Genomic DNA, 11,340 nt, shown 5'->3' with positions numbered 1-11,340 from the left:
TTTTTTTTTTCCCCCAAATAATTGAGTGTGGTGGTATATGCTTATAGTCCCAGCTACTCAGGAGCCTGAGGTATAAGGATTGCTTGAGTCTGGGAGGTGGAACCTGCAGTGAGCTATGATTGCACCACTGCACTCCAGCCTGGGCAACAAGATGCTGTCTCAAAAAAACAAAACAAAAATCGTAACAGGTACAACTCCATGTGGGAATTTAATACATAAAAGTTGTTTTTTCTAATCAATTATAGATTAAATTGATTCTGTAAATGTAATTAATAGGTTCTTTTTTTTTCTTTTTTGTGGGGGGTAGTCCAGACAGGGTCTTACTTTCACCCAGGTTGCAGTGCAGTGGCACGATCTCAGCTCACTGCAGCCTCCATCTCCCATCTCAGGCGATGCTCCCGTCTCAGGCTCCCTAGTACCTGGGACTACAGGTGTGTGCCACCACACCTGGCTAATTTTTATATTTTTTGTAGAGACATGGTTTTGCCACGTCAGCCAGGCTGGTGACTCCTGGACTCAAGTGATTTGCCTGGCAGGGCCTCCCAAAGTTGGGATTACAGGCATGAGACACCACGCCTGGCCCCATATAGTTTTCTTAGTAATTAAATTCATATTATTATCCAAGTTTTACAATAAACTTTTTTTTTTTTTTTTGGTAGAAATAGCATGGAGTACAATGGCATGATCATGGTTCACTGCAGCCTTGAAGTTCTGGGCTCAAGCAATCCTTCTACCTCAGCCTCCCAAGCAGCTAGGACTACAGGCACATATCACTATGCCTGGTTAATTCTTTTGTAGAGACAGGATCTTGCTATGTTGCCCAGGCTGGTCTCAAACTTCTGGGCTCAAGCAATCCTCCTGCCTCAGCTTCCCAAGTGCTGGGAATACAAAGCAGAAGCCTCCAAACCCAGCCAGGATTTTTAAATGTAATTTATTATTATCAACAATTCATTGGCTATATACTTTTAAAATTATATTTAACCTATCTAAAAATATTTTTAAGATTCAAACAAAAATAAACATTAAGTTTTTTGGTAGAATTTTTTTTAAAAAATAGGAAGAGGAGAAATGGTCAAATCATTATATATTGACAATGTAGTTATATGCCACGACCCATAAACATGAAAAATGACCAGCAGCCATTTCCATCAACTCACCGAAATATAGGGGTGTGGCCAGGCTTTGGTTTGCTCCAGGTAAAGGGTGAAGGAACTGAAAGAAACTGATCACCAGATGAATCTTTCTTTAAAGGATACTGAGATCCAAGGCCATCATCTATTGAAGTCTCCCGGGATGGTGATAAACTTCCTTGGTCATCTGAACAGAGCTCTAATTTTCCTGGTACTATGGCAGCTTGATCTTCAGAAGTTTTCCTTGTTTTCAGAGGGATGTCAGTCTCTACACAGTACTGAAATGGAAAAACTGCAGGGCCAAAGCCTGACCCACCATGGACAGAAGCATTTAGCCAGGTATCTTCTGTCACACTTCCCCTGGGGGAGTGACCAGGAGAAGGAACAGGTGAGTGATGGGGTGAAAGGGACCCAGCATAACAAACTTCAGCACTGGAGTGCCTCCGTTTCCCACAGGGAGACGTGGGCCTTGATGAGGGTCCTGAGGCTGGCCTGGGGCTCAGCCAATTCTCATCAGTGACACTGGATCTAGGAGAGTGGCAAGGAGATTGCCTGGGTGATAATGAGTGTCCAAGTCCATACTGTTGATGCCAAGTTTCTTCTCCAGGGCAGCCCCCTGGAGAGCCACCAGGAGAAGTCAGAGGGGATCCAAGGGTAAATCGGGCTGCAGCTTCATTCAACTCTGAGTCCACATCATCATAAATATGTGAAAGTGATTCACAAGAAGATGCATCAGAGAACCAGCTCCTAGAAGAGATGCTGCTGGCAGGACTAGGACTAAGAGAAGACTCCCGGTAGGATGGCTCAAGAGGAAGATAGAGATGATCTCTAGAAGGCCTTTCCAAAAATTCCCGTTCTGGGTCATTTATCTGTAGGTCATCTTCATGTGCATCTATTTCTTGATGACAGTTAGGAGAGATAGATGTAATTTGAATACTTGGGCACTCAAAGGGTTTGGGACCACCTAATGGGCTATATTTAGATTCAGGACTCTCACAAGTTCCTTCATAGTTTTTGTGACTTTGGAGCTGAAACGATGGTGACAAAACAGAAGAGTGAGACGGTAATCCATGATGTGGTAAGCAAAGTGGTGTGTTTAAAGCAGATGGAGGTGGATCTACATTAAAGATGTAAATGGATGCACAATCATCTGGCTCAAGATCTATGGGAAGGAAGGCAAAAAAAAAAGAAAACCAACAAAACAAGAAATTAGAAAACTCAGACGTATAAATTACTCGATGAGAAAGTAAATAATAACAATCTTGAGAGAAAAAAGTGAGATATAAAATGTATGTCATTAGCTCCACTAAAGAGGTGGCATGTGTGTGTTTTTTCAATGCATCTGGTTATTTCTGCAGATATGTGTGATTATTACATATACAATTACATATGTAATTTTTCCTTTTTATTTCCACATTTTCTAAAAAGATAATCAGGAAAAATTATGCTCTGAAAAAGATTTTATTCTTTTTTTTTTGAGACAGGGTCTCACTCTGTCACCTAGACTGGAGTGCAATGGTGTGATTATAGCTCACTGAAGCCTCACCCTCCCATCCCAGGCTCAAGTGATCCTTTCCTCAGCCTCCGGAGTAGCTGGGACACAGGTACATGCCACACTCCTGGTTACTTTCTATTGTCATTTTTGGTAGATACATGGCCTTGCTTTGTTGCCCAGGCTGGGCTCAAGCTATCCTCTCACCTTAGCCTCCCAAAGTGCTAGGATTACAGGTGTGAGGGAGCCTCTGTGCCCAGCCCAATAAATGTATTTAAAAAAAAAAAAAATCACATCCATAATTCTAAAAAATACTCATAGAATTACAGGCTGCAGTGAGCTGAGATCACGCCACCGTACTCCAGCCTGGGTGACGCAGCAAGACTCCATCTCAAAAAAAAAAAAAAAGAAAGAAAAGAAAAGAAATGAGATATTCCTAGGCTACAATGAACAGAAAATCCAACTCAATGTAGCTGAAAAAGGGGGAGGGGACACAAGCTGAATATCCCTTATCCAAAATGCTTGGGGCCAAAAGTGTTTAGGAATTTGGATTTTTTTTTTGGCCCATTTACATATACACAATGAGATATCTTGATATGGGACCCAAGTCTAAACATGAAATTCATTTATGTTTCATATATACCTTATATATATAGCCTGAAAGGTAATTCTGGATAATATTTTTTAATAATTTGGTGAATGAAAAAAAGTCTGTGTTAAGAATTCTCCACTTGTGGCATCATGTCAGAGCTAAGAAGTGTAGGATATTGGAACATTCCAGATTTTGAATATGACCTGTATATATTATCCAACTTAACAACCTGCATTATCAATCTGTATATATTTATCCAACACAACAAGAAGTCAAAGGTAGGAGAGCTCCAAAAGTGGGTTTTTCTTTGTTTTTGTTTTTGGTTTTCTTCCTTTGAGATGGAGTCTTGCTCTGTCACCCAGGCTGGAGTGCAGTGAGTGGCGCAATCTTGCCTCCTGGGTTCAAGCAATTCTCCTGCCTCCTGCCTCAGCCTCCTGAGTAGCCGGGACTACACGCACTCGCCACCACGCCTAATTTTTTTTTTTTTTTTTCCCTGAGACAGAGTCTCACTCTGGCTGGAATGCAATGGCGTGATCTTGGCTCACTGCAACCTCCGCCTCACAAGTTCAGGCGATTCTCAAACCTCAGCCTCCCAAATAGCTGGAATTACAGGCGCCTGTCACAACACTCGGCTAATTTTTGTATTTTTAGTAGAGACAGAGTTTTCCATGTTGTCCAGGCTGGTCTCAAACTCCTGACCTCAAGTGATCTACCCGCCTTGGCCTCCCAAAGTGCAGTGATTACAACCCTGAGCCACCATGCCCGGACTTTTTTTTTTTTTTTCCCGAGACCAGGTCTCGCTCTGTCACCCAGGCTGGAGTGCAGTGGTACACTCATAGCTCACTGCTGCCTAAAACTCCCGGGTCAAGCGATCCTCCCACCTCAACCTTTTGGGTAGCTGAGACCACAGGTGCATGCCACCATTCCCAGCACATTTTTTTTTCTTTTTTTTGTAGAGACAGGGTCTCGTTTTGTTGCCCAAGCTAATCTTGAACTCCTGGGCTCAGGCAATCCAACTGCCCCAGCCTCCCAAAGTGCTGGGATTACAGTTCAACAATGTCCTTCAGAAATGTTTCTTTATTCCACTTTGCCATTTTTGGGGTGCTAACTTTGTGCTGTTCATTTTTCAATCACATATACCTATTCTATCTACACTGAAACAACATGATTCAGTTTATTCATTTAACAAAATTTTTTTTAGCAACTACTATGTAAGCAGGCATATTCTGAATATTAAAAACACCATGGTAAACAAAACAAAGTCCTCTCCTCATGGAGCTTACATTTCAGTAAAATATGTCAGGCAGTGATATTTGCTATAAGAGAAAATAAAACGGGAAAAAATACAGAGGACGTGAAGATGTTAATTTAATAGGAAAGTTTGGAAAGCCTTCTCTAATATTTGAGGAAACAGCAGAAGAATATTAATGTAACTGAGCTATACAGAAAGTTAGCAGCATAATACAGGCAGAGGATAATAGTAAGTGCAAAGACCTGAGGTAGACCATTGTTGAAGTGCACTGTGAGAAAAAGCGAGGCCAGTGGGACTTTTGAGTAAGGAGGTAGAATAATGAGTAAGGCAGAATAACTGAGTAAGGAGGCAGAATAATGAGGGCCAGGGGTGGTCAGGGAGAGAGCAGTCAGGTAAGGCCTTGCGAAATGGGAAACCACTGGAGCATTCCAAACAGAAAAGTATCATCATCTGATATATATGATCTGATATAAACTTAGGAGGCTACTGTAATCACCCAGGTGAGAAATGATGGAATACAGGACTTAAGTGGTAGTGAGTGGTAAAAGTAGAAGCAGCATTAAGAAGTCAGATTTTGGATTAAGGTAGTGCTGATGGAACTTCGTTGACTGGACGTGAAAGAACAGTCAAGGGTGACACCAAGGTTTAAAGCCTTGAACTATTATTAAAAACACAGTATTGGCCGGGCGCGGTGGCTCACGCCTATAATCCCAGCACTCTGGGAGGCTGAGGCGGGCAGATCACGAGGTCAGGAGATCGAGACCATCCTGGCTAACATGGTGAAACCCCATCTCTACTAAAAATACAAAAAATTAGCCGGGCATGGTGGCGGGCGCCTGTGGTCCCACCTGCTCAGGAGGCTGAGGCAGGAGAACGGCGTGAACCTGGGAGGCGGAGCTTGCAGTGAGCCGAGATCGCGCCACTGCACTCTAGCCTTGGGAACAGAGCAAGACTCCATCTCAAAAAAAACAAAAACAAAAAATAAAAAAACCACAGTATTGGCTGGGTGCAGTGGCTCACACCTGTAATCCCAGGGCTTTGAGAGGCCGAGGCAGGCAGATCATGAGGGGTCAGGAGATCGACACCATCCTGGCTAACACGGTGAAATCCTGTCTCTACTGAAAACACAAAAAATTAGCCGGGCGTGGTGGTGGGCGCCTGTGGTCCCAGCTGCTCGGGAAGTTGAGGCGAGAGAATGGCATGAACCCGGGAGGCAGAGATGCAGTAAGCCGAGATCGTGCCACTGCACTCCAGCCCGGGCAACAGAGAGAGACTCTGTCTCAAAAAAAAACAAAAACAAACACACATACACACACACACAAAGAAAATTTATTTCTGAAATTTTCTGAATTTCTGAAAGAATAGTAATTACTGAAATAAAGTGAGACAGACTTGAGATAAGAAACCAAAACTTCTACTCTGTACATATTAAATATGAGATTTCAGTAAGCTTTCCAAGAGGAAATGTCAAGTAGATATTTGTACATAAGAACACAAGCTAGCGATGTAAAATTGGGAGTCATTAATGCATACTTGAAATTTATGCCATAAGACCAGAAGATCACTAAGAAATTAGTACAAATAGAGAAGAAAGCAGGCAACTGAGGCACAAGGAACTCCAAAGTTTAGGATTAGGGAGAAAAAGAAGAATGAGTTAAGAGGTTAGAAGAGACATCAGTGAAACGGAAGAATAACCGAAAGAATGCAGCATCCCACAAGCCAAGTGAAGAAGGTGCTCATTCATTCACCAACTATTAATAATGTGATTAATATTTTATAGAAACTGTTCTAGATGGTAGGTACATAAAAAGTAAATAAGACACATATGGTCCCTGCTTTCATTAAGCAGTCTCAGTCTCAGGAGAGACTAACAAAAACACAAATTAAAAATGGTAAGTGTTACTAAGCAGTAGAAGAGAGAATTAGAGAAGGAACACATTTTACAGAGTACAAAGATGGCCTTTTTGAGAAGGTAGCATGTAAGCTAAAACCTGAAAGATAAATAGGAACCAGCAAGCAAAGAAAGGGAGTCAGTGGGGCTGGGGAGAGAAGGTGATGGTTCCAACACAGGAGAATAGGCATAAACAGTCTGAGACAAATAACACCTTGGTTTCTTTAAGAAACGCCCAAGATGCCTAGAGTTAACAACTGAAAGCGTAGAGCTAGAAGAAGCCAAGACCTAGAAGAACCGTAGTAAGGAGTTTGGATTTTATTCAAAGAATAATGGAAACCATGTAAGAATTTTAAAAAGGGGAATGACATGATTTCTATTATATTTGAGAACAACTTCAACTGCTGTTATCTCCAGTACCTACCAAGTAAGTCCCTGACATTTATTAGGTCTATAATAAACCATTTGTTCAAGTTTTTGGGGCCAAGCATGGTGGCTCACACCTGTAATCCCAGAACTTTGGGAGGCCAAGGCAGGCAAATGGCTTGAGTTCAGGAGTTCAAGACCAGCCTGGACGATGTGGCAAAAACCCATTCCTAAAAAAAAAAAAAAAAAAAAAAATACAAAAGTGAGCCAGGCATATCTAAATACAAAAATTAGACTACAGGCTGGTACTGTAGTCCCAGGTACCTAAGAGACTGAGGAAGGAGGGTCATTTGAGCCTGAGATTCAGAGGTTGCTGTAAGCCAAGATAGCGCCACTGCACTCCAGCCTCGATGACAGAGCAAGACCCCGTCAAAATAAATAAATAAATAAATAAATAAGGTTGTTGGAATTGCTTCCCTTAGAGAATCTATGTTACTCCTAAGTTATGTCAGCAAAATCCTCAATTAGGAATTTTTGAGCCATGTTTCTTGGCAATGCTATCAGACTGTTGAATTACGATGACAGCTAAAACTTTCTAAAACTTAGCTCACAATGTCACCTATCTAAATGGTGCTCAAGCGGACAGAAGTAAAACAAGTCTCTGAACACTCAAAATATACAGCATAAAGCTCATGTGTTTAACTGACAGAAATTTTCCTTGGCCCCTTGTTCAGATCCTCTCTACTCAATTTTAGATCCCATAATATTATATGCTCATCTAGTCCACAGATTAGAAGCAGGAAATCTAAAATGAGAGAAGATGGTTGCAAAGAAAAGGAAAGAGACAGGAAAAACAAGCAAACAGTTTTTCAAAGGGCATAGCACCTTGAAGTCATGCAGAACAACTGTTCTTTACTAATTTCATCTAATCGTATTGCTTATTTTCAAACTGCCTTTTTCCTTAAGAATGTACTTGATTAAATAGGAAAAATTAATTAAATCCCAACCCTTTGAGAAAAAAAAGGACAGAAAGTCACCCATGGAATTAGTTTATTCAAATGTAATTATTGTATCAGCCCATTTCAGTTGTTGACTAATGCTGAAATCCACACCCTTCTCCCAAATAAACTGTAGATGAAGCAAACATATTCTACGTCAGAATGATGTCTTAAAGTACTGCAGACATCTGAACACAAAATTTGTGGGAATGCTGCTTTATCTTTTTCCCAAGTGTCCAACCTCTGGAAATGATACAAGCAGCTACTACAATCTATGACAAACAGTCCTAGATCCAGATTTCCAAGTCTAGAGTTCTCAAATTCAAGGTACTTCAGAAATTTCACCATCTCAAGAATTACTTGTTCCATGTTCCTTCAACCACCAGATGGCCCCATGCAAGCATACAGTAATCTGGACAACCCAAGTTGTCTTATGAATGTTTTTATGTATAGTATGAAGCAGAGGTTGGCAAAATACAGTCCATGTGCCAAATCTGGCCTTGGTGGTAGGTCACATTTAAAATCATTAGTTTGTAGGCTATAGAAAGCCTACAAACAATAGTTTGTCTTTCTATAGCCGACAAGCTAATGGTTTTAAATGGTTTCAAAAAATTGTTTTTAACTGTGTCATGACAAAAAAAAAGTTATGATTCAAATTCTGGCATTCATAAATAAAGTTTTATTGAAACACAGCCATGCTCATTCATTTATATACTATCTACGGTTATTTTCACACAAGGGTAGAGCTGAGTAGCTGTCAAAGGGACCACATGTACTACCCCCTATTCCTTCACATTGCTGCTTGATGGACACAAATTGCAGTAACAAAGTTCTAATGAGAGCAACGCATACGTATATACTGTGACTTTAAAAAAATTTTACTAGTGCATAACACAAAATGAAAAGTAGACTTTGAATGTTGCCCTCTTAAAGCATAGTAGAGTGTGGTTATACCGTTACTAAATTAGATGTGCAATAACATTATGGCCATATATATATATATATACACACACACATGCATTACCACAGTAAATCATTCATCATAATACTCCCAACTCACAGGAAAAGGAAAAAAAAATTTTAAAACCTAATCAGGTGTGGTGGCTCACGCCTGTGATCCCAGCACTTTGGGAGGCCAAGCAGGGCAGATAACTTGAGGTCAGGAGTCCGAGACCAGTCTGGCCAACATGGTGAAACCCTGTCTCTACTAAAAATACAAAAATTAGCTGGGCATGGTGCCACACACCTCTAATCTCAGCTACTTGGAAGGCTGAAGCAGCGGAATCAGTTGAACCCAGGAGGCGGAGGTCGCAGTAAGCCAAGATTGCACTACTACTGCACTCCAGCCTGGGTGACAAAAGCAAGAGTCCGTCTTCCAAAAAAAAAAAAAAGCAAAAAAAACCACAGAGAGAGAAAATAAAATGGCTCATTTGTTAGCAAAGTAAAGAAAGTCATTTACTGGGGCCAGGCCCAGTGGCTCACGCCTGTAATCCTAGCACTTTGAGAGGCCGAGGCTGGCGGATCACGAGGTCAGGAGTTCGAGACCGGCCTAGCCAGCATGGCAAAACCTCATCTTTACTAAAATACAAAAATTAGCCAGGTGTAGTGGCGGGCGTCTGTAATCCCAGCTACTCGGGAGGCGGAGGCAAGGAGAACCACTTGAACCCGGGAGGCGGAGGTTGCAGTGAGCTGAGATCGCAGCACTGCACTCCAGCCTGGGTGACAGAGTAAGACTCGGTCTCAAAAAAAAAAAAACAAAACAAAAGAAAGTCATTTACTGATGGTGAGTTATTTAAATTGTATTTGACTGGAGAAATCAAAGAAATATGTTCAGAGAAAAACTTACAAGACTATTAGCCTTTCAGCAAGAACAACTGGTAGAAAAACTGAGGACACTGGTAGCAACATTAATAGGTTAATTACAAAATAAGACAAACGATTTCCTTAAAAAGTGGTTTTCTGGCTGGGCGCAGTGGCTCACGACTGTAATCCCAGCACTTTGGGAGGCCAAGGCAGGTGGATCACAAGGTCAGGAGTTCGAGATCATCCTGGCCAACATGGTGAAACCCCACCCCTACTAAAAATACAAAAATCATCTGGGCGTGGTGGCACATGCCTGTAACCCCAGCAACATGGGAGGCTGAGGCAGAGGCAGAAGAATGGTTTGAACCAGGGAGTTGGAGGTTGCAGTGAGCCGGAGGTTGCAGTGAGCCAAGATCACGCCACAGCACTCCAGTCTGGCAACAGAACAAGATTCCGTCTCAGAAAAAAAAAAAAAAAAAAAGGGGGTTTTCCTTGGTCCTTGATGTGCTGCCAGATGTTACCAGCATCTGCTCAGTTGTTATTTATTGAAGAGTCAATGCTGAGTTTAAAGTAATTAAACAATTAGCCTCCATGAATAGTGTGAAAGAAACAACTTAAAGTAAAAGCATTTTCAAAGAAGTAAAGAAAACACTAATTTAGGCAGGAGGAGCCAAGAAGGCCGATTAGAAGCCACTCCAGTCTGCGGTTCCCACTGAGAACAAAAATGGCCAGTGAATCCTGCTCCATCAACTGAGGTATCCAAGTTATTTCACTGCGACTGACTAGGTGGTTGGTGTGACCCACAGAGAGCTAGGAAAAGCAAGGTGGAGCAACAACCTGACCCGGTAGCCACAAAGGCAAACTCCCACACCCAACCAAGGGAGATGGTGAGTGACTGTGCTACCCCATGCGGGAAACCAGACTTTTTCCACAGATCCGTACATCCCATGGATCAAGAGATCCCCTCATGAGCCTATGCCACCAGGGCCTTGGGACCCAAGCACAGAGCTGTGTAACCTGCTCAGGTTGTGGCCAGCAGCAGCAGGCTGGACACTGCCTAAGACTACCAAGTTCCCGTGGAAAGGGGCAGTTGCCATCACTGCGGTTCCTGTCTGCCGTTTTGCCCTGCTGGTGTTGGGGAGACCTGGCAGTCTGGACTAAGAGGAATTCCCCACAGCGCAACACAGTGGTGGTGGCAGATCGTGGCCAGGTTGTTTCCTTAGGTGGGACCCAGACCCTTCCCTCCTCACCAGGCGAAACTTCCTTGCAGGAACTGCAGGAACTCTAGCCAGGAGTTTATGGACAGAACTCTGATATCCTGGGAAGAAGCCTCTGCGGGTAGGGGTGGCCATGGTCTCACGGTTCAGCTGACCTAGTCTTTCCTGCCTGTTGGCAGTCCAGACGAGGGGAATTCTCCCCATCACAGCTGAACCTGCTCACCCAAGGGGCAGCCAGACTGCTTCTTTAAGCAGGTCCCTGATCCCATCCCTCCTGACTGGGTGAGACCTCCCAGCAGGGGTCGCCAGGCACCTCATACAGGAGCATTCCAGCCAGCATCAGCTCTGTGCCCTCTGGGATGAAGCTCCCAGAGGAAGGAGTAGTCAGCCATCTTTGCTGTTCTGCAGCCTCCATTGCTTATACCTCCAGGTGCGGGAGGGGGCAGATGAATTAGGTCTGGAGTGGTCCCCTAGTAAACTGCAGCAGCCCTATCCTATGGAAGAGGGGCCTTACTATTAAAAGAAAAACAAACAGAAAGCAACAACATCAACAAAAAAGATCCCATAAAAATCCCATCCAAGGCCGGGCGCGGTGGCTC

At 42.8% G+C, this 11,340-nt stretch overlaps 1 protein-coding gene across 1 annotated transcript in view; it reads right to left on the bottom strand.

Moving 5' to 3' along the window:
- Window positions 1–11,340, bottom strand: part of NFATC3 (nuclear factor of activated T-cells, cytoplasmic, calcineurin-dependent 3) — a 175,823-nt gene that overhangs the window by 122,100 nt on the left and 42,383 nt on the right. The window contains exon 5 of the mRNA XM_011998006.1: window positions 1,158–2,391. Within this exon, the coding sequence (XP_011853396.1) occupies window positions 1,158–2,391 (1,234 nt within the window). The remainder of the gene's footprint in view (window positions 1–1,157; window positions 2,392–11,340) is intronic.

The sequence above is a fragment of the Mandrillus leucophaeus genome, unplaced genomic scaffold, assembly GCF_000951045.1.
Source record: "Mandrillus leucophaeus isolate KB7577 unplaced genomic scaffold, Mleu.le_1.0 Scaffold551, whole genome shotgun sequence".
NCBI lineage: Eukaryota > Metazoa > Chordata > Mammalia > Primates > Cercopithecidae > Mandrillus > Mandrillus leucophaeus.
The sequence above is the reverse complement of the archived record's forward strand: the minus strand, read 5'-3'. Positions and strand labels throughout refer to the sequence as shown.